At 53.1% G+C, this 27,399-nt stretch overlaps 14 protein-coding genes across 14 annotated transcripts; 8 read left to right on the plus strand and 6 right to left on the minus strand.

Annotated features, from left to right (window-relative positions):
* Positions 1 to 170: 170 nt before the first annotated feature.
* On the plus strand, positions 171 to 3,206 carry J4E85_007932 (uncharacterized protein; the record flags this gene model as incomplete). The annotated part of the gene is made up of 3 exons (XM_051472162.1): positions 171 to 263; positions 313 to 1,482; positions 1,530 to 3,206. The coding sequence occupies 3 exons, from the start codon at positions 171 to 173 to the stop codon at positions 3,204 to 3,206; spliced, it is 2,940 nt and encodes a 979-aa protein (XP_051324359.1).
* A 784-nt stretch (positions 3,207 to 3,990) lies between these two features.
* Positions 3,991 to 5,370, plus strand: J4E85_007933 (uncharacterized protein; the record flags this gene model as incomplete). Its single annotated transcript, XM_051472163.1, has 4 exons — positions 3,991 to 4,169; positions 4,221 to 4,383; positions 4,485 to 5,069; positions 5,128 to 5,370. 4 exons carry the CDS (start codon positions 3,991 to 3,993, stop codon positions 5,368 to 5,370), a joined length of 1,170 nt encoding a protein of 389 aa, XP_051324360.1.
* Positions 5,371 to 5,505: 135 nt separating this feature from the next.
* J4E85_007934 (uncharacterized protein) lies at positions 5,506 to 6,141 on the minus strand (the record flags this gene model as incomplete). The annotated part of the gene is made up of 2 exons (XM_051472164.1): positions 5,506 to 5,521; positions 5,555 to 6,141. 2 exons carry the CDS (start codon positions 6,139 to 6,141, stop codon positions 5,506 to 5,508), a joined length of 603 nt encoding a protein of 200 aa, XP_051324361.1.
* An 896-nt stretch (positions 6,142 to 7,037) lies between these two features.
* J4E85_007935 (uncharacterized protein) lies at positions 7,038 to 8,667 on the plus strand (the record flags this gene model as incomplete). The annotated part of the gene is made up of 3 exons (XM_051472165.1): positions 7,038 to 7,065; positions 7,136 to 8,227; positions 8,279 to 8,667. 3 exons carry the CDS (start codon positions 7,038 to 7,040, stop codon positions 8,665 to 8,667), a joined length of 1,509 nt encoding a protein of 502 aa, XP_051324362.1.
* A 388-nt stretch (positions 8,668 to 9,055) lies between these two features.
* J4E85_007936 (uncharacterized protein) lies at positions 9,056 to 10,583 on the plus strand (the record flags this gene model as incomplete). The annotated part of the gene is made up of 3 exons (XM_051472166.1): positions 9,056 to 9,688; positions 9,786 to 10,140; positions 10,285 to 10,583. 3 exons carry the CDS (start codon positions 9,056 to 9,058, stop codon positions 10,581 to 10,583), a joined length of 1,287 nt encoding a protein of 428 aa, XP_051324363.1.
* A 271-nt stretch (positions 10,584 to 10,854) lies between these two features.
* On the minus strand, positions 10,855 to 11,859 carry J4E85_007937 (uncharacterized protein; the record flags this gene model as incomplete). The annotated part of the gene is made up of 1 exon (XM_051472167.1): positions 10,855 to 11,859. One exon carries the CDS (start codon positions 11,857 to 11,859, stop codon positions 10,855 to 10,857), a length of 1,005 nt encoding a protein of 334 aa, XP_051324364.1.
* Positions 11,860 to 13,228: 1,369 nt separating this feature from the next.
* Positions 13,229 to 13,762, plus strand: J4E85_007938 (uncharacterized protein; the record flags this gene model as incomplete). Its single annotated transcript, XM_051472168.1, has 2 exons — positions 13,229 to 13,497; positions 13,636 to 13,762. 2 exons carry the CDS (start codon positions 13,229 to 13,231, stop codon positions 13,760 to 13,762), a joined length of 396 nt encoding a protein of 131 aa, XP_051324365.1.
* A 1,549-nt stretch (positions 13,763 to 15,311) lies between these two features.
* On the plus strand, positions 15,312 to 15,747 carry J4E85_007939 (uncharacterized protein; the record flags this gene model as incomplete). The annotated part of the gene is made up of 2 exons (XM_051472169.1): positions 15,312 to 15,382; positions 15,432 to 15,747. The coding sequence occupies 2 exons, from the start codon at positions 15,312 to 15,314 to the stop codon at positions 15,745 to 15,747; spliced, it is 387 nt and encodes a 128-aa protein (XP_051324366.1).
* Positions 15,748 to 16,278: 531 nt separating this feature from the next.
* On the plus strand, positions 16,279 to 17,269 carry J4E85_007940 (uncharacterized protein; the record flags this gene model as incomplete). The annotated part of the gene is made up of 3 exons (XM_051472170.1): positions 16,279 to 16,561; positions 16,617 to 16,836; positions 16,885 to 17,269. 3 exons carry the CDS (start codon positions 16,279 to 16,281, stop codon positions 17,267 to 17,269), a joined length of 888 nt encoding a protein of 295 aa, XP_051324367.1.
* A 422-nt stretch (positions 17,270 to 17,691) lies between these two features.
* On the minus strand, positions 17,692 to 19,225 carry J4E85_007941 (uncharacterized protein; the record flags this gene model as incomplete). Its single annotated transcript, XM_051472171.1, has 3 exons — positions 17,692 to 18,739; positions 18,797 to 18,917; positions 19,000 to 19,225. The coding sequence occupies 3 exons, from the start codon at positions 19,223 to 19,225 to the stop codon at positions 17,692 to 17,694; spliced, it is 1,395 nt and encodes a 464-aa protein (XP_051324368.1).
* Positions 19,226 to 19,856: 631 nt separating this feature from the next.
* J4E85_007942 (uncharacterized protein) lies at positions 19,857 to 20,441 on the minus strand (the record flags this gene model as incomplete). Its single annotated transcript, XM_051472172.1, has 2 exons — positions 19,857 to 20,096; positions 20,304 to 20,441. 2 exons carry the CDS (start codon positions 20,439 to 20,441, stop codon positions 19,857 to 19,859), a joined length of 378 nt encoding a protein of 125 aa, XP_051324369.1.
* Positions 20,442 to 20,914: 473 nt separating this feature from the next.
* J4E85_007943 (uncharacterized protein) lies at positions 20,915 to 21,721 on the minus strand (the record flags this gene model as incomplete). Its single annotated transcript, XM_051472173.1, has 1 exon — positions 20,915 to 21,721. One exon carries the CDS (start codon positions 21,719 to 21,721, stop codon positions 20,915 to 20,917), a length of 807 nt encoding a protein of 268 aa, XP_051324370.1.
* Positions 21,722 to 22,094: 373 nt separating this feature from the next.
* PRP43 (DEAH-box ATP-dependent RNA helicase prp43) lies at positions 22,095 to 24,448 on the minus strand (the record flags this gene model as incomplete). The annotated part of the gene is made up of 2 exons (XM_051472174.1): positions 22,095 to 22,214; positions 22,265 to 24,448. The coding sequence occupies 2 exons, from the start codon at positions 24,446 to 24,448 to the stop codon at positions 22,095 to 22,097; spliced, it is 2,304 nt and encodes a 767-aa protein (XP_051324371.1).
* A 364-nt stretch (positions 24,449 to 24,812) lies between these two features.
* J4E85_007945 (uncharacterized protein) lies at positions 24,813 to 27,314 on the plus strand (the record flags this gene model as incomplete). The annotated part of the gene is made up of 3 exons (XM_051472175.1): positions 24,813 to 24,929; positions 24,975 to 27,080; positions 27,138 to 27,314. The coding sequence occupies 3 exons, from the start codon at positions 24,813 to 24,815 to the stop codon at positions 27,312 to 27,314; spliced, it is 2,400 nt and encodes a 799-aa protein (XP_051324372.1).
* Between the last annotated feature and the right edge of the window lie 85 nt (positions 27,315 to 27,399).

The following is a 27,399-nucleotide window of genomic DNA, read 5'->3' on the forward strand; positions in this document are numbered from 1 at the left end:
GCCGCCTGGTGATTGGCGGACAGTGCACGGACGCACTTGCCCGCAGCTTCCATGGGAGTCGCGAATGACGATAGCTCCTGCCATTCAGGCAGTAGGCGATGACAATGGAGCAATAGCAGTATGGCAGTCACTCCGGTGCGTATTGGCTCACCCACATTCCGCTTCACAAAATGTCCAGGCTAATGCGCGAACAGTGGCAGTTCAAGTTCTTCGACGTCTCGCAAGTCAAGCTCCCCGACGACGAGAGCTCCTTCCTGTCCGAGGTATGACGATACCTCCTCCGCGCATGCACAGTCTCATAAATGTTATTAGATCGGGAACATCACGTGCATAGTATCTGGGTCAGAGAGCATCTTCCTCGGCAGCGCAGATGGCATCGTCCGCATCGTGTCGCAGGCCTTCAAGGTCGTGCGCGCATTCAAGGCCCATGACGCAGGCGCAATCACCCACATGAAGCAGGTCGAAGGCACCTCGCTTCTCGTCACCATTGCTGAAGACCTTTCCGGGGAGCCAGTACTGAAAGTATGGGCTTTGGACAAGCTGGAAAAGAAGACGGGCATTCCGCGATGTCAGAGCACCCTCACCGTCCACAACGGGCGCAAGCAGTTCCCCATATCCGCTTTCGCAGCGCTCGACGACCTATCACAACTCGCGGTTGGATTCGCCAACGGTGCCGTTACTGTAGTTCGTGGTGACCTCATACACGACCGCGGCGCGCGACAACGGACGGTATTCGAGTCGGAAGAGCCCATCACAGGCATCGAGTTCAGGGAAGGGAGCATCACGACCTTGTATATCGCAACGACCGGACGTATAATGACACTTGTAATATCTGGAAGGGGGCAAGGACAGCCGGCCAAATCGCTTGACGAGTATGGCTGCGGTGTGGGTTGCATGGCGGTGGATAAGGCGTCGCGGGACGTTGTCGTCGCACGAAACGATGCCATATACTACTACGGTCAGCACGGCCGCGGACCACCGTACACATATGAGGGTGAGAAGAAAATGATCTCCGTATTCAAGGACTATGTCGCGATAGTCGCACCCCCCAAATCAAATGCGATGCCTCGGTCGAACCCTCTCCGTGCTTTCGGCGTCGGTGCCGCCGACGACGTCTTCAACACTTCGAGCTTTACCCTGCTCAACACAGAGCTGAGGTTTGTCGCACATCAGGAACAGTTGACTTCGCAAGTGAAGGCCGTTATTTCCGAATGGGGCGACCTCTTCGTCTTCACAATCGACGGCAAGATCTTCAGATACCATGAGAAGCCCTTTGCTCAAAAACTCGACATACTGTACCAGCGCAATCTATACGTTCTGGCCATCAATCTGGCCCAGAAGGCTGGGCTAGACTCGTCACAACAGAACATCATCCTCCGGAAGTTTGGTGACTACTTGTATTCGAAGCAAGATTACGATACAGCTATGCAGCAGTATCTGAAGGCTATCGATAACACAGAACCCTCTCAGGTCATCCGCAAGGTACGTAATGATGCCATCGCGATACGACCAATACTAACATCACGCAGTTCCTTGATACGCAACGGATACATAACTTGATTGAGTACCTCGAGGAGCTCCACGATCACCACAAAGCCACATCAGATCATACAACGCTCCTGTTGAACTGCTATGCCAAGTTGAAGGATGTAGAGAAGCTTGAAGAGTTTATCAAGTCACCGGACGATCTGAAGTTCGACCTCGATACGGCCATTTTGATGTGTCGACAGGGCGGTTACTATGACCAAGCGGCCTTCCTTGCTCGGAAACATGGTGAGCATGAGTTGGTCGTCGATGTACTGATCGAAGATTCGAAACGATACGCCGAAGCTCTGGCCTACATATGGCGACTGGAGCCCGAGGTGGCCTACTTCAACCTCATGAAGTACGCGACAGTATTGCTGCAGCACCTTCCCAAGGATACGACGCAGTTGTTTATCGACTATTACACTGGAACATTCCGACCCAAGCAGGATGCTATAGTCATCCCCAATACGCCTGCAACAGGAGGAGGCGGTGGTATGAGCATGGGTCTCGGAGTAGCTTCTAGCGCTGTACAAAACCTTGCTGCACTACTTCCACTGCCATACATGAACACCAACGCGTTGGCATCGCCTCCGAGTGGTGAACAGAAGAGTACCATGAGCCAAGCTCAGATCGTCGAGACGACCTCAGATGAGCCCGCTCCAGAGTACAAAGTACCGAAACCGCGAACTGCGTTCTCCGCATTCGTTGATCACCCCCAAGAGCTCATAGTCTTCCTCGAGGCCTGCATCGCATCCGATGATCTACGCGAAGATGACAAGGTCGATCTTTACACCACCCTGTTCGAGATGTACCTCCACACTGCATCATCGAAGAAGGATGGCGAGCGACAAGAGTGGGAGAACAAGGCCAAGAAGCTTGTCGAAGGCAAGGACATACCTATAGACACGTCCAACGTACTCCTACTCTCCCACCTGTCCAACTTCCGCGACGGCGCGATCCTTGTCCGCGAACAGCAAGGCCTTCACTTCGACATCTTCCGCTCCTACACGGCAGCCAACGATACGCAAGGCGCCATCCGCGCACTTCGAAAGTACGGTCCCCTGGAACCAGCACTTTATCCCGCGGCGCTTGCCTACTTCACCTCCACGCCCTCTATCCTTGCCGAAGCCGGCGACGAGCTCGACTCGGTCTTGAAGAAGATCGACGAAGACGGCCTCATGGCGCCCCTCCAAGTAATCCAAACCCTCTCCACCAACGGCGTAGCAACCATGGGCATGATAAAAGCCTACCTCAGCACCACCATCGAGCGCGAGCGCGCCGAAATCGCGTCCAACCGGCGCAACATCGAGACCTTCCGCGCCGACACTGCAACCAAGAAGACCGAGCTGGAAAACCTAAACACCAAGCCCGCGGTATTCCAGAACTCACGTTGCCAAGTGTGCATGAAGAGTCTCGAGTTGCCTGTTGTGCACTTCTTGTGCAAGCACAGTTATCATCAGAGTTGTCTGAGTACGGATGAGGATGTGCATGATGCGGAGGTGGAGTGCCCGATTTGTAGTTCGAGTAATGCGACGGTCAAGGCGATTAGGAGGGCACAGGTGGAGAGCGCGGAGAGGCATGATCTTTTCCAGGATGCGCTTAAGAGAGGAAGGGATGGGTTTGCGGTTATTAGTGAGTGGTTTGGGAGGGGCGTTATGGGGGTTGGTGGTGCGGACTAGGTGCTTGGGTATGTACAGGATTAGCAGCAACACGGCACAGACTGAGAAACTATTTGACGTTTCGGATTTGGTATACATGTGAGCTAGACTGAGTTCTACTCTGCAATCGATCTAACGTAGATATTAAACGCCTTCCGCGGATGCGGCTCGATGCCTGTGCCACGTTGGCGACCGGCCCGCGCCCGTGTTCGTGGACCCACTACTAGGCCTCTCTTTCCGCATCACACCATCTCACCATACACTCTCGGTCGCCATTTCACCACCGTTGGGCGACATCAACTGGCAATAATATTCTATTTCCCTTGATCCCTGAACAGACCAGACCTTGCAGCATCAAGCTCAAGATGTATCAAGCACCGTGCCGTCGGCAATGCCAACCATGAACCCGGCAGATTGGCTAAATACCCGCCCAGGATCCTTCGGCATCCACCTGCAAAAGAGTATTGTTGAGCGAGCAAGGGAAGTGATCTCCCATCTCCTCTCGTCCAAACTTCCGAAGCTGCGTCCATTCACATTTGAGCAGCGGTGCTATGGATCCTACGCGACTCCACTCTCGAATCTACGTTGCGGCACAGCTGCATATGGCAGAGTTCCATGCAGAAGGATGCAGAAAAATGGATCAGCGCGAAGATGAAGATATTATAAGCGAAGGGGATATATAAGGTAGGGTTTGTGAAGTGTTGTTTCGTTAGGACTGGAGTCTCACATTCGTTATTCAATCGCCGCTTTATCTCATACCTCGCGTCCAGATATCTACAGGCGCAAACGTCTTCCTCACTTCGAGATGAGATTGTTCGGTATACCAGCACTGGCGCTTGCCAGCAGCGTCAGCGCCGTCAAAGTTACCGAACACGACAAGCTCGCCGTTCTCGGATTGGAAAACCTTCAACGTTATGTTGCGGAGAACGGCTCTCCAGACCCAGGTACATGTACTCCGGAGACGGCGTCAGTACGAAAAGAGTGGTGAGTGGCTAGCATCCGAAGGACATTCTTGCAAGTCTAACACAATTTTAGGTCAACACTCACAAAGCCAGAGAGGCGGAACTACATTGACGCTATCAAGTGTCTGCACTCTAAGCCTGGTCTTACACCAGCTTCAGTTGCTCCCGGAGCAAGGAGTCGCTTCGACGACTTTGTCGTGACACACGTTAAACAGACGTATTCTATCCACGCAACCGTACGTCTGAAACCAGCCATATTTCGTCACATCGAACGACTGTTCGACTAGCGAAAAGCCTCAACAGCGTCCGAGGCAACCTTATGAGCTAACTTTGCCAGGCCAACTTCCTATCCTGGCACCGCTACTACATCTGGGCCTACGAGCAACTACTCCGCAACGAATGCGGTTACAAAGGCTACCTCCCCTACTACAACTGGGCATGGTGGTACGAAGACCCCGCCTCATCTCCCCTCTTCGACGGCAGCGACACCAGCATATCCAACGGCGGAGACTACGTCCCCGACCGAAACTACACCTGCGTCGGTGTCCCAACCGGCTCACCAGACTGTCCCATCAAGCTCGAGCCCGGAAGCGGCGGAGGCTGCGTTTCCGGACCCTTGGCGAACTGGACTGTGACTCTCGGGCCCATCGCCACGAAAGTAACGGGTATCAAACCGAACCCGCAGGCGGATGGGCTGGGATATAATCCCAGATGCATAAACAGAGATGTTAACAAGAATTCTGCGTATTTGTCGAGAGATGAGGTTATCACTGAGCTCCTGGAGAACAGCGACGATATTCTTACTTTCCAGAACCGCATGCAGGGTGATTTCCCCAATGGATACCTTGGCGTTCATAGCGCTGGTCATTACACCGTTGGAGGAGATGCTGGTTCTGACTTCTTTAACTCGCCGGCTGACCCTGTAAGTTTTCCCCTTACATTGCCGATTTATTCGGGATATTCGCTGACTCCATCATTAGGCCTTCTACTTCCACCACGCACAGATCGATCGCACGTGGTGGATCTGGCAGAACCAGGATCTCGATAAAAGGAGAAATGCGGTTGATGGCACTATCACGTTCCAGAACGACCCGCCGAGTCGGAAGGGTATGCTGAATGATACGTTGACGCTGGGTCCCATGCTTCAGGATGCGTTTGGGAATATCACGATCAAGGATGCGATGAGCACACTTGGTGGGCCGTTCTGCTATATCTATGTGTAGATAGATGCAGCGAGGATGTATCGAGATTAATGAACGTAATGTAATGCTCTACCATGAAACTTTGTGATGTAATGGTCTGGAGTTGCCATCCCGAGTGCCAGTGTAGGAGCGGGTGTCCCCATGATACTAATCGTCTTAAATATCCAAAAGCCTGACATGCTTAACATCATTCCGCTCAACACACTCCCCCGTATACGCAGAAGCCTCCCCCTCCTTCCCTTTCCCAAACAGTTCATATTCCGCAACAGTCCTCCAAGCAAAAAGCGTCACAAACACATCATCCTCTGCCTCCTTCTTCCCAACACACCACCCACCTCCAACCCCGTCTTCCAACTTCTCCTTCATCTCCCTGAATTGAACTTCGAAAGCTTCTCTTTTCCCAGCCTTGATAGTGTAATGCGTAATACTCCACACCTGCTCCCCCCTCCTCGCCCTCTCCAACTCTACCTCCCCTCTCGGCAACGGCAGCTCCGCATTCGGCACATCGAGATGTTCGAGGTTGGAATCCACAGTGATGTAGTCTTTCAAGCTCTCCAGCAGCGCTTGATTATCTGCGCTGGGGATGAAATCGTTCAGGTGCTGATCTAGCGAGTCCCATTCTCCGACTACGTAGATGCAGCTCGGATCAGAGATTTGCTGCATGTAGTAGAAAGTGCGGTTTGTGTAGTTCTGTAGGACGGTTTTCGCGTGGGAGAGGTTGGTGCGGAGGGTGGGTGATTCGAGCGTGGTGCCGGGGGTGAGGTGGAGGAGGGCGAGTTCGGTGATGGGCATTTTGGGTGGTGGTGGATGGGATGGTAGGAACTATTGCTGTGGTGAGTGCGTTAATGCCGTGTTAGTAGGTGTTCAAAGCGAGAATGCGCGTCTTTATAGCATTGGTAAGATGGGTGCTGCGAGTGTAAGGCAGACATGGCTGCGTATACGTTTTCAGGCAGAAGGACGGTTACGCGGATGAAGGAATCGCGTACGAGCGCGTTGCATGACGCAATGGCAGGATGCCTGAGCTGGCTTAGTCAGTCGCCAACGCGAGTTTGGCGTCCTCGACTCGCGTCATTGACTACCACGACACACACGCGTATGAAGCAGCTCATTTCTTATCAGTGATACTATCCATGGTACCTCCAAGGCACAACATTTGCTTGCTCCATTTGAGGTGGGACTCATCGCATATACCCTTAGGACACCTTAGGTGAGGGTGCTAGTCAGATCTCCTACGGTTGCATCTATCCACCAGCTTCATTCGGCAAGTGTACGCGGAAGAGATACTGATCTCATGATGGCCTCTTGCACATTGGTTGGGAGACGATTTCGGCGCGTTGCGCGGTCTCCAATGAACTCAAAGGTGGGAGTTTTACTGATAAGCAGCCCGTTATCTTCGGAACGGTTCCGAATGCACCCCTCGCGATCATGCATGAAAGCATTGGATGCCGGTAGTGGCCTCGCACACCTGGAAGATGGCATCTATAAGTAATGTTCTCGTTGCTTTGCTAACAGGTCTCTCCTCTTGCTGTTAACTTGAAGATTTGTGTCACCGAGTTCTAACATGGAGCATCTGCCGGATATCGTACCCCATGCTAGGTATATGCCTTCTAGTCATATAGTAGTGGTTTCAATTGTTGCAGCTGTCGTATTTGTAGCGTATAAGGTATCTGTTTCATTGGAAGCCAGCTATGATCAGCGATGTTGACAACTACTTAGGTACTGAGTCGCACCGACATCCCATACATACGCGGTATACCAGAGATACCAGGTGCTCTTCCAATTACAGGTCACCTCACCCAGCTCGGCGACGACCATGCGACAGTATGCGAGAAATGGTGGCGGCAGTATGGCAACTCGGTCTTCCAGATTCGACTTGGCAACACGCGCGCTGTAATCGTCAACTCCTTTGAAGACTGCAAGAAGATCCTGGTCTCGAACTCGCAAGGCCTGATTGATCGGCCGAAACTGTACACCTTCCATGGCTTGATCTCATCGACACAAGGATTCACTATCGGAAGCTCACCATGGGACGAGAGCTGTCGTAACAAGCGCAAGGCCGCATCGACTACCTTGAGTAAAGGCATGATGAAGAATTACTACGACATGTTCGATCTGGAATCCTACTGCATAGCTCGGGATCTCTGCCGCGACAGTAAGAGTGGGGAGGTCGAAGTCAGCATCCGGCCGTACATCCAGCGCTATGCCCTCAACACAACCCTCACATTGTGCTATGGTATCCGCATGGACGCAGTCTACGATGATCTCCTCCGTGAGATCCTTGAAGTTGGCTCAGCTATCTCGCTTCTACGCTCCGCCTCAGAGAACTACCAAGATTACGTGCCCATTCTGCGATACCTACCTAACAACGAAAAGAACCGACGCTCGAAAGAACTGCGCGAGCGACGGGACAAGTACCTGAACGAGCTTCTACATAAGGTCCGCGAGATGATCAAGAACGGGACGGAGAAGCCGTGCATCAGCGCCGCCATCCTCAAAGACGAAGAAACCCGCCTTACAGGTGTCGAAGTGAGCTCCATCTGTCTTTCCCTTGTCTCCGGTGGCTTTGAAACGATACCCGGTACATTGGTATCCTGCATTGGTTCTTTGTCTACACCCGAAGGCCAGATCTACCAAGAGCGTGCGTATGCCGAGATACGCAAGATGTACCCGGACGATGCGGCGCTGAAGCAAGCGTGGGCAACAGACTTTGAGAAGGAAACTGTGCCCTATCTGAACGCGATTGTGAAGGAGGCAGGGAGGTACTATACAGTCAGTAACATGAGTCTACCGCGTAAGACGATGAGCGAGGTCAGGTGGGGAGATGCGGTTATACCAAAGGGGACGATGGTCTTGATCAACGCTCAAGCTGGGAATCATGGTAAGATGATACTCATTTCCAGGACATGGGTAGAGACCTAACAGTCCGCAGACACAGACTACTTCGGTCCCACCGCCACAACCTTCAACCCCGAACGCTGGCTCACACCTCCCACCACCCCATCTTCCCTCCACACCCCTACTACCCACGCCAACCCCCCTCACCTCTCCTTCGGCGCTGGCTCCCGATCCTGTCCAGGGGCTTTGATAGCAAGCAAACTCATCTACGCTGCGCTGTTTCGTTTGCTCAGTCTGTATAGGATTGAGGCTAGTGTGACGAATCCACCGAATACGGATTACGTGGATTATAATGCGATTAAGAGTGCGCTGGTGGCTATACCGAGGGACTTTGGCGTTAGGCTTGTTCCGAGGGACGGGGAGATGGTCAAAGCGGTGTTGGAGGAGGGGAGGGTGAGGACGGCGGAGTTGTATAAGGAGTGATGCGTGGCGGAGACGTTGGGTTCGTTGGTGTAGTTTCTGAGGGTTATGTTGTGATGTAGTCGTCTTGGAGCATGATGAGCTTGGTGGTCCAGGTACCTTGTCTTCGAGCATGAGGCGAATAAGGCTTTGGTTCACACAGTCTCGTGCTACCCGGGTACCTCTGATATTGACACTTGCCCTTCGAGAGGGCCTGATTGTATGGGGTAATCGAAGGTCAAGAGTCGATCATCAGCCTCGCGCTAGCGACACCTTTTCGCGCCTGCCTGTGATTCACTCACTTCAACGCTGGGTGCGGTTAGCGTATACCGGCGACAAACGCTCTTTCCTTGTCTATCTCGCACCACCGGTGCTCGGCAACGTCACACAACCCACCTCAAAACTTTCAGTTATGAGGCCCCGAAGTACTCTAGGCGTCGCTATCGCGCTCGTCGCCTTGGTCATCGGTAGACATATCGACAGTCCCGTGATTACCAGAACTTTCGGTATCGACTCCTCGGACGCTCCTCCCCAGTTCAGCCCTCCAGAGTTCAATGCTCCGGAATTCGCTCCTCCTGCTCTCGCTCCCCGTGCCGATGGCGGCGACTTCAATCCAGGCAACTGGGCCGATGACACTAAATGGCAAAAGTACCTGGACAAGGGACATCACTTGACGTGTCTCATGGACGCCACCGACAGAGGCGCCGGGTGGCTCTCGAAAGATACAAGACAACCACCTTCCGCGGCGAGCAGATGGACCGGCGAGCTCAGAGCTGAGATTCCATTGTGGTACTGGCACGAAGGGGATGTTGACACGGGCTGGGATGGCGATTTCGAAGCCAAGGGGCTCAAAACGGCGTTTGAAGGCCACGGTCTCAACTCGCAACCGAAGTTTGACGATGAAGGCGAGCGGCTGGGTGGGGACAATGAATGCTTCAAGATTACACACTATGACGAAGAAAGGGAACCGGACCCACGCCCCCAATTTGGGGGTATGATGGCTTGCAAAGACCAGGATTATTACGTTGCGGGCAAAAAATACTTGGTATGTCATACTCGATCCAACAGAACCTGTAGCTGTCACAGACTTCGATGGAACAAGCATTGTTTGATTTTGAAAGCACGTAGCTGACACATTCCAGTCAACTTGCGGTTACTACGAGTTCACTGTCAACATCGGCGCAAACGGTGGAGGCATCATGGCAACGAACATCGAGAGTCCAGGCCATGCTGTTCTTGGTAACATGGGATGGGGTCGGCCAGCAAACCCCGGAGAGCTGCCCGAACTTCGTACCGCGTCCGACATCTTCTGGGGCTATTGGGTTCGCGATAACCCCAATATCAAGAACTTCCGCATGTACGCCGCTCACCATGTCATCAACCCTGATACCTGTCTCCTAGTCGCTCGGGCCATGAAGAACAAAGGCATTAAAAAGTTATCGCCCTGGCCGGGTGCTGTATTCCCAATTGGGACTGAGGAATACACTGCGCTCATTGGTAAGTAACCTCACCCACGTACTCCCCTTTGCAGATTACGTTGCTCTTTGTAACGTTGGTCCAACGTCCGGAAACCCATTGACGACCTCCTGGCCTAATTATCAGGTCGCTGCTGTGACCTGAAATCATACTGACTACCTCCAGCCTCACCCATCGGCGCGACAGCAGCATACTTCCTGGCGACCCACAAAGCTGAACTCGGCATCAAACGTATCTCTAAGGTGACCGTTGTGACCAATGTGAAGTCTCCCAGCAGAAACCGGAGGCTCGCGTTCGATATGCACATCTTCTTCGCCATTGAAGATGTACCGCAGGACCAGGTGACAAAGCCTGGTGGAGACGACGCTGCCGTCAAGAGAGAGACAGGACATATCGACTCCAAGCTCGTCAGCGTCAGGGATAACGGAACAAATTTGATTCGCTTACATAGCATGATGGCCTAGAGCTGGGTGTGGCGCGTGGAAGTATGGGCATGGCTGGAGGGAGACGGAGGGCTTTGTATGAGTAGACATGTACGTAGAACATGGTGCGGATACCCCCAGAATCTAATAGCACTTGCTCCAATCTCTTGCGGTATGATACTAGCATCCTGGAAAGGCTCCAATCTGTATCGTATTCTGCAAAATTACAAGTAGGGCGGATGGATACATCGTCTTTGGAAGTATACACTTATCAACATTTAGTGACGTGTATTCCGCAACGCAAATTCCGCCGCTAGGCAGCTCCCTCGAGTTCACGTACTCTCGCTAGTATATCCTCCTTCCATCTCGCATAATCCTCCTGCTGGCGCTCCCCCAAGTAGTCAGTCGCGCCCTGCATCATGGTCCCCAACCCAATGTAATCACTCCCACCAGATCTCAGCCCCATGCCCTTCGTTTTAGACGCCGCCGCACCATCGCCCATCTCCACACCTTCCATCTCCTCCCCATCGCCCTGCGGCTTCACGCTATCGAACCACTGCATCTGCAGCCACCCCTCTTCCTTCGCCATCTTCATCGTTTCTTCTATCTTGGCTTGGAGTTCTCCATCCTCGACGTCCTTTGCAGCAGGGAGGACCAGAACGGCCTTCACTGCTTTGGCTAGCCATTCGTTGTATTGTTGTATGGAAACGTCGATGTCTTTCATGCGTGAGTAGACGAGGAGAAACACCACGACAATCAGGCTGAGTACGCGCGTATCGCTGACTTCTCCCGATGACGAAGTGGCGGTTGTGGTTCGTTTCGGTCGCTTGCTGGGTGTTTCTGCGGCGGACATGCGGGATAGCAGAGGGTAGATGGATTCTACGCCCGTGTATACGTGTGGTATCAGGCTTGTGTATTCGAACGTTTTAGCCAGGGAGCGTATGGTAGGCATCACCCATTCTGGTGCTTCGCCATCGTTGTTGTCAAGCCTCCTTGCGGTTCTCGGTGTTTTCCTCGCGCTTAAAGGTGTTTTCGGTGTGTTGCGGGCTGACGCGGGGGCTGAGACTTTTGGTTTGCTCGGTGTTGTTGGCTCGCGAGGGGTTGTGCTGTCGGGGAGTGCGCTGCTGAGGTAGTTGTATAGTTTCTTGTATATCCGTGGGGGGCAGGGGGGTCGTGATGCGATGGTAGGGAGGTTGAGACGCTTCTTTAGCCTTTGGAGGTCAGCATCTGATGCGCGTATGAAGTTCTGGTTTTTGTACCTTTCGCATGCTAATTGCGCACATGCGTATGGTCGTGCGATCTCCTCATCTGGCTTCATGGATGTCGCGACGCTTCGCGAACGCGTGAGTAAGGACAGCGCCAATTCTATCAGTTCGGGTGGCAGAGGGCCGCTCAATGTGGGTATTAACCCCGTGAGCGCTTGTTCAATGCTTGCTCTGCTCATTCTCGCAGCTGTCGAAGTTAGGTTGGATGTGGACTCGGAATGTTGGTCCTTTGTCGCCATGTTCAAGGTCGGCGCGTCGTCGAGATCTCGCGCTGTCACGTGGACGCTAAGGTCGCCCCTCTTTAGGGTCTCCCAACATTGATGCGTCTTCCTTCCACGTCTCCTGACCACCTCTACTATGCCGTCAAATCCGCGCGTCACGTCACATCGATCTCCTCGGCATCAAGTTGTCGTCCGAAGCCTGATACAAACAAGCTCTCCATTCGTGGCCTGTACCGCCGTACAGGTATGCACTATCTTGCATTATTGACATCGATCGGCGCGAGTTACCACAAAGATGATAAAATACAGGACTATCTCGGGATGTTACCTGCTGGCGACGAGCTCATGGTTCATGCGCGATGGCACATGTCCACTCTTCTCGACGCCATATCCTGGATATTTAGAACACGGCATACACTGTAACATACTGCTTTTCGTTTCCAGCTGTATCGGTACTGATGCTGCTAAACTTGTTCGTAATACATCCGTATAGAGGATTGGTACGACTGCATCAAGCGCTACTTCTCGTCGTTTTCTTTCGTCATACCGTTGCAGTAACACCTCTAGCTATACTCACCGCTGCCGCCGTCCAATCGGTGATCGCGATCCTGCAGAGATGAAGTAGCAAACCGCGCCAAGCACACCAAAGCTATGTTATCGACACAGATATTGCGCCATACTACTGCTACTACTGTCTCGAATACATTCCAGCGTCGTACCGGAGAGGCGCGGTTCGGCGGTCAGGCTGCTCCTACTTCCGAACACGTCAACTCGGCTTGACCGACATATTGCGCATATGGCTCCTGATCGTGTTTACCGTGCTTGATAGGGCACCGTCGTGGGCGCATTCGTCAAGAAGGCGAAGGTGACATGGAATCGGTATATGTGTGCGACGCTCAACGTCCATAATAGGTAGAGAAGGGGGTACGAAAGCCATGCTGACGACGGGATCTTGCATTTTGACAGCTCGGTTACCACTGGTGAGAATGTCTGCGATGAGCTCATCGCGATTCACATGTGGTATTTAGACCTGCTTCACATCCTCTCACCACAGGCATCAGTAAACGCAAACATCAAAGACATCTTCAAGGCCTTTTAGATTTATCTTTCAAACCTTTGTCACTCTACACACCAAACCGCCTTCAAACAATAACGATCCTACATACTGTCTGCATCTAAGCGAAACTCAAGAAAAGCCAAGATGTATCTAGCCACCATCCTCACAGGCTTGCTGTCCAGCTTGACCATCACACTATCAGCTCCTTTAGCGACCACTCCGGAACTCTACGGCGAGCCATACAACTGCGGTTACGTTCTCACTATCCGAAACAGCAGTGCCTATGCCGGTATCTCCGCATATCCCCCAGCCCAAGCCGAGTGTACGGCGATCTACTACAACGATACGATTCCAGGATACCAAGACGCATACGCCTACAGCTTGTTTGGAGGCTGTGAATGTTCATTCCACCTGTAAGTACAATACACTTTGAGGGATACGTATCGCTCGACACGCTGCGTACGCGAGATTATACCACTTTCTGGCGACTACATGCTGCTTGACACTGTGTATGAGCAGGATTATGATAGTGACTGACAACTACCGCGTAGAACCGAGGACGACTGCAAAGGAGCTACCGATCCACCGATGTATGAGGGACCCACTGGAGATCCTGGCGAAGAACCCTGCTTCGAGGATCCCAACCCCAAATGGTACAGATGCGCAACCTTGGGATGATAGCATCATAGCGGACTCGGACATGGTCAGAGTCAATGGCCCTAGTCACATCTTTGGGGTTGTATCAGCATGTCAGTGCTGGCATTAGTGGTGGCTTCTTAGCGATAATGTATGTTTACGGCGTTGGTAGGCCAAATCATGTTTCACTTCGCAAAACAAAACATCTCTTTCATCATGGTCTCTGGCTACACGTATGCGAGTGACTGATACATCAGCCTGGATCGCTCACAATCGACTCGTAATGCAATAGCCGGGCACCTTCATCGTGTTGTCATCCGCACGCGCAACAAGAGAACAGACTGCGAACCCATTCACGCTCCATTCAGGCGCCGGCGAACATCCATCGTCGCGGCACGGTATTCTCAAAGACCCAGATACGAGTGGGGTCTGAAGTGGTTGGAGCTGACGTTCGAAGAGGTGAGTCGGCCCCCAGATACGCCACACATGTGCATTAATTGATGCACTGGCAATATACACGCATCTACGCGAGCGTTGATCAACCCTTCACAAGAGAGAATCTGTAGTTCCCCGCACATTTTGGACCCACGGCGTGGGAGGCGCGGCCCGGGCCTTCACCGGGTACGTTCGCGCATTCCTCGAGTGATTCACGCACTGGCTTGGCGCATTCCCGGACCTTGATATAAGAAGTCGCGGATCGACTCTTGCTCCTGCTAACACAACCAACACCTCCTGACAACTCACCCGCAACAGCCCCGACAACATGTATCACTTCTACTCCTTGCTGAGCCTACTCGGCTTCCTTTCACTCGCTCTTGCCGCCCCTCGATCCTCCCCAGCGAGCCCTAGCGTCTTCGCCGCACGTGACGAATGTCACACACAAGGAGATATCTGCGCCGAAACCTGGATCGGAAACAAAGTACACCAGCGTCTTGAATGGGGTGGCTGTATTCCCGTCAAAGACTACAAGGAGATCACCGGATTCAAGGCCTTCAACTGCGATTGTTACTTGTACTAGTGAGTTATTCAGCGATGAGAGAAAAAGATGCAGGCGGGTACTTACTGACTCCTCTTTAGCGCTGTCGACTCGGGTACATGCAACAACGGCGGAGACGAATCCATCGACCAGTTCTCGCGCTGCAGCGGACTTCTCACCAAGGAAGAGCGTCGTTGGAAGAAAGCGCCCAACTACTACAGCTGCTCGCCTGGACCCCTCACTCAAGGCTGAAGGGCTGAATGCTAGCGCGCGCATGCTATATATGTTGGGGTATGTAGCGTTGGGAACTTTCCAAGCTTGCCGCATACATACAGTCCATGCAGCGAACTAGCTACTTGGAGGACGCGTTGTAGCTTCCAGAGCACGCTAAGACATGTCCTTTGTTTTTTTGTTGTTTGCTTTATCTCGCGTTCCACGGTAACGGGCTCGTGTTGGGAAGGCGCTATCACGGTCGAGAACTTTGTGCAACGCTGGAGTAGTAGTACAACGGCAATCGTCTTCCTGACGCATCAGGCTATAAAACTTGTTGCAGTCACCATCTATCTCTTGCAGTGAGAACCCAAGAACCACACGTCTACCATGCAGTTCCCCACGATGTTGTCTCCACTATTCATCTTCGCTTCCGTGCTCACCTCTTCCATCGCTATCGCTGCTGAGGCCCTTCCGTAAGCATCAACTCTAAGCCTTGTTCTCAATCTCACTAACACCCCTCAGCCCCGTCGCCCACGTCACCGACTGCAACGGCAAAACCTACATGCTCGACACCACCGGTCAGAACAACATCCGCGTCATCACTCAGGACAGAGCAGACGGCTACTACATCCAACCCGTCAGCTACCACGTAGACTCAGGCACCACGTGCAATTTCTACAGCGAATCAACCCGCGGCGTTGGGTATCCCATCGGCAAATACTATGGCCCCGTAGACGGAGATTTTGTGGGTGACTGGGCTGCGTTTTATGAGTGCTGGGATGTGGAGTCGGAGATTGAGTCTCTGACTAGGCGGAGAGGGCAGAGCTTCAGAGCCTGAGCGGATTCAATGCGATGGTTAATAGCATTTGGATTTTCTGAGGGTGCGTGTGGTCTTTGAATGGGCTTGATGTCGCAGCTTGCTGACCACACCTGCAGTAGTGAATGAGGTCTTAGCGGATCAACCCCCAACCTTCTGGTGAATGATTACGTGAGATTTGAAGTGGATGTATGATTTCGAGATTGGGTTTATGAGCGTTCTTTCGGCTAGAATATCTCTAGTACTGCATGAGGTTTATGAAGGTGGAGAGGATTGTGGATCGGACCTGGAGAGGGAAGGCGTGAAAGTTTACGTTCTTGTACATAGCTTACTCACATTTTGGAGGTGCTTAATGTACACTCAAATAAAGAGATATGACACGGTGATAATTGATGTCTTTGAGTGAAATCGGAAGTCCGAGGTATTCGCATTGGCGTGATCTTATCGATAAGCCGCGCGACCCACTTTTCTTTTCGTCGCTCGGTCGCGAACTTTCCAACTTCCTACATGCGACCCAAGTAACTCTTTCGATTCGTACCACACACCACCACCATGATCCGCAAACAAGCCCGAGAACGTCGCGACTACCTCTACCGCCGCGCGCTTACCCTCCGTGATGCCGAACTCGCTTCGAAAAGAGCAGCGTTGAAAGCTTCCCTCGCCAGCGGCAAGCCACTCTCCAAGGATGTCGCCAACGACCAGAACCTAAGACAAGACTTCAAGTACGATGAAAGCAGAGCGGATAGGACGGCGGAAGAGGAGCTTGGCTTGGACGACGAGTATGCGCAGTTGTCGGGCGTGGTAGATCCCAGGATATTGGTCACAACTTCGAGAGGTACATAAACCTAAGACGGCTGGGAAGACAGAGCGACATGCTAATGCTGGTATAGATCCATCGAGTAGACTGGGAACGTTCGCCAAGGAGATTCGATTATTGCTACCTACGTCAATACGATTGAACCGCGGAAACATGGTCCTGCCAAACCTCGTTGAGAGCGCCAAATCAGGTGGACTGAGCGACATCGTCCTTCTCCACGAGCACAGAGGAACACCCACTGCCTTGACAGTATCGCATTTTCCCCACGGCCCGACCGCTTCCTTCTCATTACAGTAAGCAGGATCCCACCCCTCTACTTGGCATCAACTCACAATTCCTAGCAACGTCGTCCTCCGCGCCGACATTCCCAACGCCTCACGCGGCACAGTCTCCGAATCCTACCCCCACCTCATCTTCGAAGGCTTCAGCACTAAGCTGGGAGAACGATGCGTGCAAATCCTAAAACACCTATTCCCGCCCCGCGAAGCCACCGCCAAAGTGGGAAACCGCGTCGTTACGTTCAAGAACATCGAAGATACAATTGAAGTCCGACACCATGTTTTTGTCAAAACAGGGTACCAGTCTGTGGAGCTGGCCGAGGTGGGACCCCGGATGAGCATGAGGTTGTTTGAGATTAGGGCGGGGACGTTGGACAATAAGGAGGGGGATGTGGAGTGGCATCTCAACCAGTACACGAGGACGGGAAGGAAGAAGGAGTATCTGTAGAGGGCATCAGAGAGAGTCAGAGCGCGTGTTTTGTGTGGAGAAAAGAAGAGGAGAACGCATCTATGGCGCAAAGGATTATTTTCAGTATGAGATACCACAAATCAAAAGCGATATCCGGAATCTGATGATGAACAAAGAACAGGAACTTTCTTCGCATGCATCGAGCGTTTTAACTCATTCAAATCATAGGGTGACTATTCATTACACTACTCGATTGTGACCCTCACACCTTTATGGTCCTTCGTCATCGGCACAAACATATCATGATCATACGCCACATCCTTTTCCGTCGTATCAAACAATCGCATCTTCGGTATCACACGCAGCACCGTTGCAGCGAGACAAAGATTGAGCTCGCACAAAGCCAAACTACAACATCAACGTTAGTCATCCATCTCCAAATCACGATAAACACAATCCACTTACTTCTTCCCCAAACAAGAGCGACTCCCTTTCGACCAAGAAAGTATACTACGCTCCGGCTCTTTCCTCCTCTGACCAACCTCATCCAACCACCGCTCCGGCGCAAAAGCATAAGAATCCGGAAAAGCGCGTTCATCGTGATGTGTAACGTACGACGACATACCGATCGCATAGCCTTTGGGAAGAACGTATTCAACAGGCTTCTTATTCCATTCGCCACGGTACAGCAGCGGCTCCTCCGTCGGAATCCGCGCTGTACGACTAGACACGCCGTAGGAAAGTCTCAGTCCTTCTTGAATGACAGCGCCGAGGTACGGTAGTGTTTCCAGGACAGTCCATCCAGGGAGGTTTAGCGGGTCTTCTACAACGGTTTGCAGTTCTTGGGTGAGCTTAGCGAGGATTTTGGGGTTGGTTAGGAGGTGGTATGTCATCACGGCCAAAGCCCAGCTCGTGGTCTCTGTGCCAGCACCCAGCACAGCTTGTGCTTCGTGGACTAGACGCATCACGTCCTTATCCCCAGCACCAAGATCAGACTGTAAGAGCGAAGCAAAAATCGTGGGTCGGTCGTACGTGATTCCCGCGTCTAGATCCGCCTTCGCCTTGAGCACTCTATTAGGCAAATCAACCTGTAAAGTCTTAACCATCAACGCGATATCCTTAGGCAAATAATCGATAAAAGTCGTCGCGAGCGCCGCACTCTTACTCGTCCATGGAAAAAACCGAAACACGAAAACGGGTCTAAGCACTGCAGCCGTGGGCTCTCGGAAATTCGGGTACCACCCTTCCTGGTCGAGAAATCCAAAGCTTTCGCCGAAACTGTAACTGGAGATGGCGTCGGAAGTGAAGCAGCTGTATGCCATGGCGATATCGAAGGGTTCATTGTCACCGCCGGATTGCCGTAGTAGTTTGTCGCAGAGTTGTTGGACTAGGCTGTGGATTTCGGGTTCGAGCCGTGTTATCATGGCTCGGGAGAAGAATTTTGCTAGGGGGACGCGCCGGAGTCGGTGGAGGTCGTGGTCGATGGTGCCGAAGCCGGATAATGAGATACTGGGAAGGTTAGGGGAATGACATGGCTGGCGTGTATGTGTGGGATTAGTGGCTTACGAAGATCCGTTGACTTGGTGCTTTGGCTTGTCGCGCTTTCGGCTACCGGTCGCGTATATCTCGTCTGCGAAGCGGATGTCGTCGCAGTGGATTTCGTTGGGGTTGATTCGTACGATGGGGCCTGGTTGAGATGTGGTTGATTAGCTTGCGCGCTGGTGTAAGAAATCTAGTGATGAGCTCACCATAAACTTTATGCATTTTACTGATCTCCTTGGTATAACAGCCAAACTTGACGACATCGTGGTAGAATTCCGGCCAGTAGGTTGCAGCCGCCAATCTTGGTCCAGGAATTGAACTCAGTGGGTGGAGCGGCGAGATGTTGTAGATAGCTTCTAGCACTTTGAACACTAGCCAGAGGCCTGCGAGACCGAGTATATGACGCGCTGATGGCAGCCATGTTGTTGGTGTCTCAATGCCCGTTGAATCCATACTGTACAACAATGTGAGGAAAGAGACGATACTGCCGCATGGAAAGACATTGCTTTTACCCTAGTTCCAGGGTTCTCTTCTCTTACAAGGTAGAAAGCCGCTATGCCATGCAGCCGCATCCTGCGGCACACGCTACATGCCTAAGTGGGGGGAAGTGCCGGAGCATGTCATAATGGGACATGTTTGGGGGCCACAACGGTCATTTGGTCCCAAACCAGGGTTTTGGATATGCGACACGTGAAAGGATATGTTTGAGCGGGACGCCAGCACATAGCTGGTTGGGATGGACGTTGAAGATAATGTTCTAGGCTTGCGGATGTGGGGTGCGGCTCGTCTCGAGTCATGGGAGCTAAAGATCTTGATCGGGAACTAGTCATCCGCGAGTGGGCGCGGTGGCGCGTAAGGACCGGTGTAGCTATTTTCATCTTACGATGTGTTTTGTGAAGAGCTGTTGCCCTGTCGCAAAAGATTTTGACTCATTGTAGAATTTGCCAGAAGCAATTTGTTGTCATTCATCATGCTCGTAACCAAGTATCTCATGCATCTCGGGATATGATATGCCAGACCTGCAGGCGGTGTTTGACTGTACAACTGTCCATTTCCCGGTCCATCAATCCTTTGTCTTCATCCATCACGCGCTCCTGGGTAGTCTGACCATCTTTCCCCTCGCGGCCAGCGCCAGCCAACCAGCAATAAGGCAAGCGCCACCAATTGGCGTGACAGGCCCCAGTTGCTTGTACTTCTTCGCATCCAGCACAAGCAGGTATATGCTTCCAGAGAACATGGTCATGCCGGCGGTGAAGAGGGCCATGGCGATTTTGTTTTGCGGCGCGACAACGGATGTCATGGTTAGGACGACGGAGTGGACGAGCTGTCATGTTCATTGTTAGCATGAATCCACAGAATCTACAGTGATAACAGGAGATGCGGTGTCCAATGCGAAGAGGGGCGAATGTTGCGCCTAGATGCACCTTGCGGTGACGCAGAGCCACAAACCACTCTCAACTCCCGCAACACACGCCCATCCCATACATCAAACCACTCTCTCTCTCTCTCTCTCAGAACAAATCACACATACCTGATAATTCGCCGCAGTCCCCCAATTCGCCAACGCACCCGGATCCCTAATCCTGCTCTTCAACCCATGCGCCCCAAACGCACCCAGCGCCACACTGCTCGCCCCCAGCAGCGTGCCAATCGTCCAGAAAGGCGACATGCTGCTATACGTCGTGCCGTAGGATCTGCTGCTGCTACTACCGTACCCAGATTCGTAGATGGGATCGTGGGAGCGTGATTTGCGGGAGGATGAGGAGGAGGATTTCTTGGATGAAGACATAATACGGTGGGTGGGTGGCGGTGAAAGAGTGTGGGTGGTTGGATTGGGGGGTTGGGGAGGGAGGTGGGAAGGTGCTGGAGAGGTGGTGGGATGGGTTTGATGGGGGGATGCTTGCCGCGGTTTGCTGCGGCGGGAGACGGAGGTGTGCGTTGTCTGATTGGTCTGTGCTCACGAGGGACGGGAAGTGGAGCGTTTGATCAAGGTTGTTATATTTGTGTGTGGTATCGTAGATGCTGGAGTTTGCATCTTGCTTTGTTTTAAACGCCTTAACGCCGTTCTGATGCGAATGATATGCTGCGCATCTCGCAGAGTTTGCGACCAAATAGACCCGTATAGTGCCCATTACCCACAACCTAATCCGAATCGATCTCCATGACTTCTCCTTCCGCTTGCTTCTGTGGTTGTGCCTTCATCGCGCTCGTAGTAGCTTTTCTCTTTCCCTTGCCAGCCTTCTGTTGTGCCGCCTTGATCTCCTCCTCAGACACCAGCGCTCCGTCAATGCGCAAGAAACCCTTGCCCTTTCCTTTTCCATCCATCCTGCCCTCAACGTCTCGTATCCTCACTCGTAGCTCTCCCTCCACCTTCTCTCCGTCGCCGTTCACCCACCAGCCTCCCTCGTCCGACAATTTGCCATCGTATCCCTGCTTCGTTTGACCGGATTCTTCCGAATGCCACGACCAGTCTGAGGGCAGACATTCCTTGAGTATGCTAACGGGGAAGGTGTTGAGGTGTGCGAGTGTGAGATGCGTCTTCGCCTGGTCGGTGATGTGCGCGGTGAGGTATGCATTTCGGGTTGGGCGCCACACGATGAAAGAGGCTGTGACCCAAAGGAACGGCGCTGCGTATTCATCGACGTGCCTGAGTAGCAACGGCTCAGCAGGCGCATTGTCGTTGGAATTGGATTCGCTTCGTTGTTGTGACTGTGACTTGTTCTTGGATTTCGGATCCGATACGGCGGGTGGCGTACTTTGCAGCTCTACATTTTCGTATGCGAGTACTACGCCCTTCGCAGGTGGGAAGTACGTGAGGAGTAAGGGTGATAGTACTGTTGCGCATACTGCTGAGAAGGGATCCGCGAGACATGAGGGTGGGATGCAGACGTATTGCGATATGCGCTCGATGTGGAACAAAGACACGTCTTCGCTTTGTACTGGGGCCATTTTCGAGAGAGACCAAGCCTGTTCCGTCGCGTAATGTGGTTTGCGATCGCGTTGTCGCGGAAATGCTGAGCTGAGAAAAAGTTGGAGATGTCGGCGCGCGTAGATACCGACATGTGGGGGTCAACGCTAGCGTGCATGCGGTTAGTCGATACCAGCAGCTACAGTGAAAGTGAAGATGTCATGAGATTCAATTAGAATACGCTCAGGCAGCGTCCTCGACTTCAATCATGTCATCTGATGCAAAAGCAAGCCTAACGCCAAGTAGCACTACATCAAATCGAGCGCCCTCTATACGGCGCCCATGATGCTGCCCATGTTCCGCTTGCCTTGGACCTCTGTTTTACATGTGCTTCCACAGCGCATTCGAAGCGCATCATCTCCGTCCTCCCTTCTCTACCTCCTTCCGCTGGAGCTTGGTGACCACCCGCTGCAGAGCAGTCTTAATCTCACCCTTCTTAAACTGAGACAAGTCGTAGTAGTTTGGTGAAATATCCTGGGAGATGTTAGTAAAACGTGCATTAAAGTAAGAAAGGATGCACTCACCATGAGCCACTCCGGCTTCACGGAGGTCACTGTTCGGATGTAGTTCTTGGTTGTCAAGACGAACTCGTTGTAGATGACCCATTCACTATCCTCTGCAAGAACCGTGCTAGGGTGCAGAAGAACATTCTGCTCATCCTTGACGGTGATGTAGCTCTTGCCGTTGCCATCGCGCTTGGCGACTTGCATGAAGAAACCGGCAACAAGTGCACGCTGAATGTTCTCGTAGTACTTTTTGTTCTCGAACGGCGTTGACATAAGTTCAAGTTCCTCGCGCTCCATTATGCGCTTGAGTTGGAGACGGACGTTGTCGGCCTGTTGTAACGCTCTGTAAGAGAGGAAATGGTCGTGACACCACTGCTTCGGGTTTGCTTGCGCCTCCTCGCTCTTGAATGCATGATAGACGTTGAGCATGGTAAGCTGATCGCCCTTGGGGTGTGCGAACAGCTCCTTCATCTCGTCTGCGCGCTTTCGGTTGTTGGCTGGACGAACGAAGATTTGTGGTACAGAGAGCAGCGCAGTGAGCGATAGGATCTCGTTTGAGCAGTAGAACTCAGGCGATGTGATGAGCATGACTGCCAATGCGGGATCCAGAGGGAACTGCGAGGCGAGTCCTCCGAGTGTGGTCAGCTCACCCTCGTCATCAAGACATGCCAGGTAGTTAAGCTCCTCCAACGCACGCATCAGGGTCTCAGGCGCGGGCGGGTCCATCAGATCAAAGTGTACCAAGTCATCAACTCCAAGCTTCTTCAACTCGAGTACGGTACTAGCCAAATTTGACCTGAGAATCTCGGGGTAGGTCTGCTCGATGAGCTCCTTCTTAAAGGCTTGCTCGGTGTACAGGCGGAAGCATTTACCGGGACGCGTACGTCCGGCACGACCAGCTCGCTGTTGTGCTGAGGCTTTGGAGATGGGCGAAACGAGGAGGGACTCGACACGGATACGGGGGTTGTAGACTTTTTGCTTGCTGAAGCCAGGGTCCACGACGTAGACGATACCGTCGATGGTGAGAGATGTCTCAGCAATGTTGGTAGAAACGATGCACTTGCGTCCGGGGCGGCCGCCGTGTGTTGCGGGCGGAGGCGCAGGGTTGAAGATCTTCTGCTGCTGTGCTGGCGGTAGGGTTCCGTAAAGCGGGTATACGACCAATGGTCCAGCACCACCTTCACGAGAAAGGTCCTGGGCCTCGAGGTTTATCTTCCTGCAGGCATCCTCAATCTCCTCCTCACCAGTCAAGAATAGCAGGATATCGCCTTCGGGCTCGGTAGCGTGGATCTGGAGGACGGTGCGCAGGGCGGCTTCGACGTAGTCTCGCTCGGGAGCAGGCGTGTAGAAGACCTCGACGGGGTGGGTTCGTCCAGGTACGGCGAGCAGGGGCGCGTTGTGGAAGTACTTCTGGAACTTGGTAGCGTCGAGCGTAGCACTCATGATGATGAGCTTGAGGTCCGGCCGCCTCAGGACCACCTCCTTCAGCAGACCCATGAGGATATCGGTAGCCAGGGTTCTCTCGTGAGCCTCGTCGAGGATGATGGTGCTGTAGCGCGTGAGGTTGTGGTCGTTCATGGCCTCGCGCAGCAACATTCCGTCGGTCATGTACTTGAGGATGGTGTTGGGCCCCGTCTTGTCCTCGAAACGGATGCTGTATCCGACCTCCTCGCCCAGCTCGACGTCCATCTCCTCGGCCACACGCTGGGCGACGGACATGGCAGCGACACGGCGCGGCTGGGTGCAGGCGACCATCTTGGCATTCTGCTGGGGCAGGTCGTCAAAAAGGACGAACTGCGGGATCTGTGTCGTCTTTCCGGAACCCGTCTCACCGACGAAGACGAGGATCTGCGACTCCTGGTACAGCTTGAGGAACTCGTCGCGCTGCTGGTGGACGGGCAGGTCTCGCCTCTTCTTGAGGATGCTCATGTACTTGCTCGAGAGCGGGCGGCCGGTGAAGGCGTTGTTGGGGCCGTCTTCGGCGGCGTTGGCCTGCGCAGTCGTCGTCGCATGCTTCTTGAAGCCCTGGAGGCCGGAGCCGGTGCCGCTGTACTCGCTCTTGACGGGCTTGTCGTCGTTCCAGTGCGCCAGGTAGGGATTCGCCGCCGCGTCCATCTTGCCCTCGCCGTTGGATTCCGTCTTGACGCGCTTGACGCGGGCACTGTCGTCGTCGCCGTACTCGCGCTTCGTCATGGCTGTCATTGTGGTGCTGGCGGAGTTTGCGCGTGTGGATGGCGGCTGCACTCGCCGTCCCAGAAAAAGTTATGCGACGGGCCCTTAGCTCCACTTACCGCGACTGCTCGCGCTTGGCGCAATCGACGACAGGCTGCAAGGCAACATAGCAATATCCACACGCCGCCATGTAGGAAATATACCTTCTCCACCCCTGGTGGCTCCTTCTCTCTACTCCACATTCCTGCCGCTGTCATCGCGCTCCGTATCCCTGGTCGCGCGCCGCAGCATTGCATTCGCGACTTTGCTGACCCCGCGGTAGTCCGCAACATTCACCAACTTTTCTTCCACTAACACTTTTTCTCATCTTGGCCTGACTAACCCCGATACTGTTATGGACTACTCGGAAGGCATGGGCGAACATGCGCCCGTATTTTATATTGGCCAACATGAGTCGAAGCGCACCCTGGACGTCTCGCCCGAGTTGGTGCAGCATGCCCAAGATCTCGGAGTAAGTGCCTCCAAAACTAGCAAGAACCCTACTGACAACCTCCAGTATGACATGCTCACTAGCACCATCACCAACGACCACTTCCAGAACCGCGTCTTGAGTCTGCTCAACTCCTACACCCAAGCCCTCGCTGAGTCGCAATCCCAACCGCTGCCCTTGATACCTGCCTTGGACAACTTCGATACACCACTTAGCCCGAACGAGATTGTTAGTCAATTGGTAGCATTCACTAGCTCGTGGATCGATTTATCTTCGCCTGACCCGATCATCTCCCATTTGTCGCGCCAAGCTTTTCACCTTGAGGTTGCCTATGCAGCTTTCTGTGGTGTTACCAATCTAGTCATCCCTGGACCAAGACTCGCTCACGGCCAGACCGGCGTATCTCAGTATGCTCGTTCTATCAAGGAGGCGCTTGTCACTGGATCCTACATTCAGCTGCACGTCCAACTACCCATGGACGGAACGCAATCAGACTCCAGCAAGGACGACATGGGAGACCTAGCGCGATTCGCACGATCTGAGTTCGAGGCAAGCAGTGAGTCGAAGAACGTCGATTCTTGGAGCTCATGGGATGCGTGGAACACCATTCGATCGATTTGCAAGTACCATAACAGGTTAGCAGTCATGCTCGATATGCCGCGTCGCCTGCCATCCTTGGCTGTCCAGTCACGTTGGTTCTCTGAGCCTGTGCGACTTCTCAACTTGCACGCTTCCTCTTTCCTAGTCAACGCTCGTCAATCTTACGTCCTGTCCAAAGCACACCAGGTTTTCATTTTCCGTTGCATGCGCCTGCAGCGCGGTCCTTGGCTACTCATCTCAGATGTCGGCCAGCTACCAGGTATTGACGATCCGGACATGATAATGTCATACTCCACAGGCCACCTATCCCCCCGCACTGTAGAAGACGCACCGAGCCCAGGATCATCAGGAACAGTCGCACCAACCCCAGCTGAAGCAGCCGAGATTGCAAAGAAGCTTCCCAAGAAGAGCAGTAGCAACAACGACCCAACACCTCACTTGAGCTACATGCGATACTTGCAGCGCAATCAGCCTCCTAAGAGCCAAATCGAACGGTTTGGTGGTGGATTCCAGGACTATCTCCAGAGCCCACTGCAACCCCTGACGGACAACCTCGAATCTATTACATACGAGGTGTTCGAAAAGGACCCAATCAAGTACGCGTGGTACGAGCGCGCCATCGCTCAGGCGCTGAAAGACTGGCATGCCGAGAGCAAATCAACCAGTTCTAGCAACGGCGCCGTCGTTATCGCAGTCGTAGGATCCGGTCGAGGTCCGCTTGTGACGCGCGCGTTAAATGCCAGCGCAAGCTCCGGTGTACCCGTACAAGTCTACGCCATCGAGAAGAACCCTAACGCATACGTACTGCTTCAACGACACAACATCGAAACCTGGGGCGGACGCGTCACAGTCGTTAAGACCGACATGCGCGCCTGGAAGGGCCCAACACTCGCGGACGGCACGTTCGGTAAAGTTGACATTCTCGTCAGCGAGCTTCTCGGCTCCTTTGCCGACAACGAGCTATCACCCGAATGTCTCGACGGCGTTCAACACGTCCTGAACCCTAGCCATGGCATATCGATACCCTCCAGCTACACCGCGCACTTCACCCCCATCTCCACGCCAAAGCTCTGGTCCGACCTGTATACTAGAAGTACCAGCGTCGATCCCAACGCTTTCGACATCCCGTGGGTCGTCATGCTCACTCAATTCGACTACCTCTCCACCTCGTCCGAAGAAACCGTCGCATCCAAACAACTCAGCAACGGCACAAGGATGCAGCATTTCAACCTCGAGGCCCCTCTCACACCCAAGGTTGAAACAGCCTGGGATTTCACACACCCCCTTCCTCCCTCCGTTCTAGCGCAGTCTTCGCTCAGGAAAGGCGGTTCGGCGATAGGTGGCGGTGGTGGCTTCAGCGGCGGCGACGGCGCAAACGAACATAACCTGCGCTACTGTCGCATCGCCTTCCCCATCCAAGAACCAGGTGTATGTCACGGTCTCGGCGCGTACTTCGAGACCGTATTGTACAGCGGTTCGGAAGGGCCCGTGGAGTTGAGCACAAACCCCGTCACTATGGAGGCGAAGAGCAAGGATATGATTTCTTGGTTCCCCATCTTGTTCCCGCTCAAGGTACGTTATTACTCACTGATTATAGGAAATAAGGATGATGGCTAATTTGATACACAGACTCCCATGCAGCTCCCCGCCAACTCAGAGGTCGAAGTCAGTTTCTGGAGGCAGACGGATGACCGCAAGGTTTGGTATGAGTGGCTGGTTGAGAGCTATCTGACGGTTGAGGGAAGGAGGATACGGTTGGATGTTTCGGATTTACATTCTAGCAAGTCGAATGGGTGTATGATGTAGTCTGGTACCATCTGGTGCGTAGCTGTATAGTTGGAATGAGAAGATGAGGCCACTGGTTTCAGTATTCGCTATACACTGCCTCTAC

This window comes from Alternaria conjuncta, assembly GCF_024043145.1.
Source record: "Alternaria conjuncta strain BMP 0040 chromosome Unknown scaffold_11, whole genome shotgun sequence".
NCBI classification, from domain to species: domain Eukaryota; kingdom Fungi; phylum Ascomycota; class Dothideomycetes; order Pleosporales; family Pleosporaceae; genus Alternaria; species Alternaria conjuncta.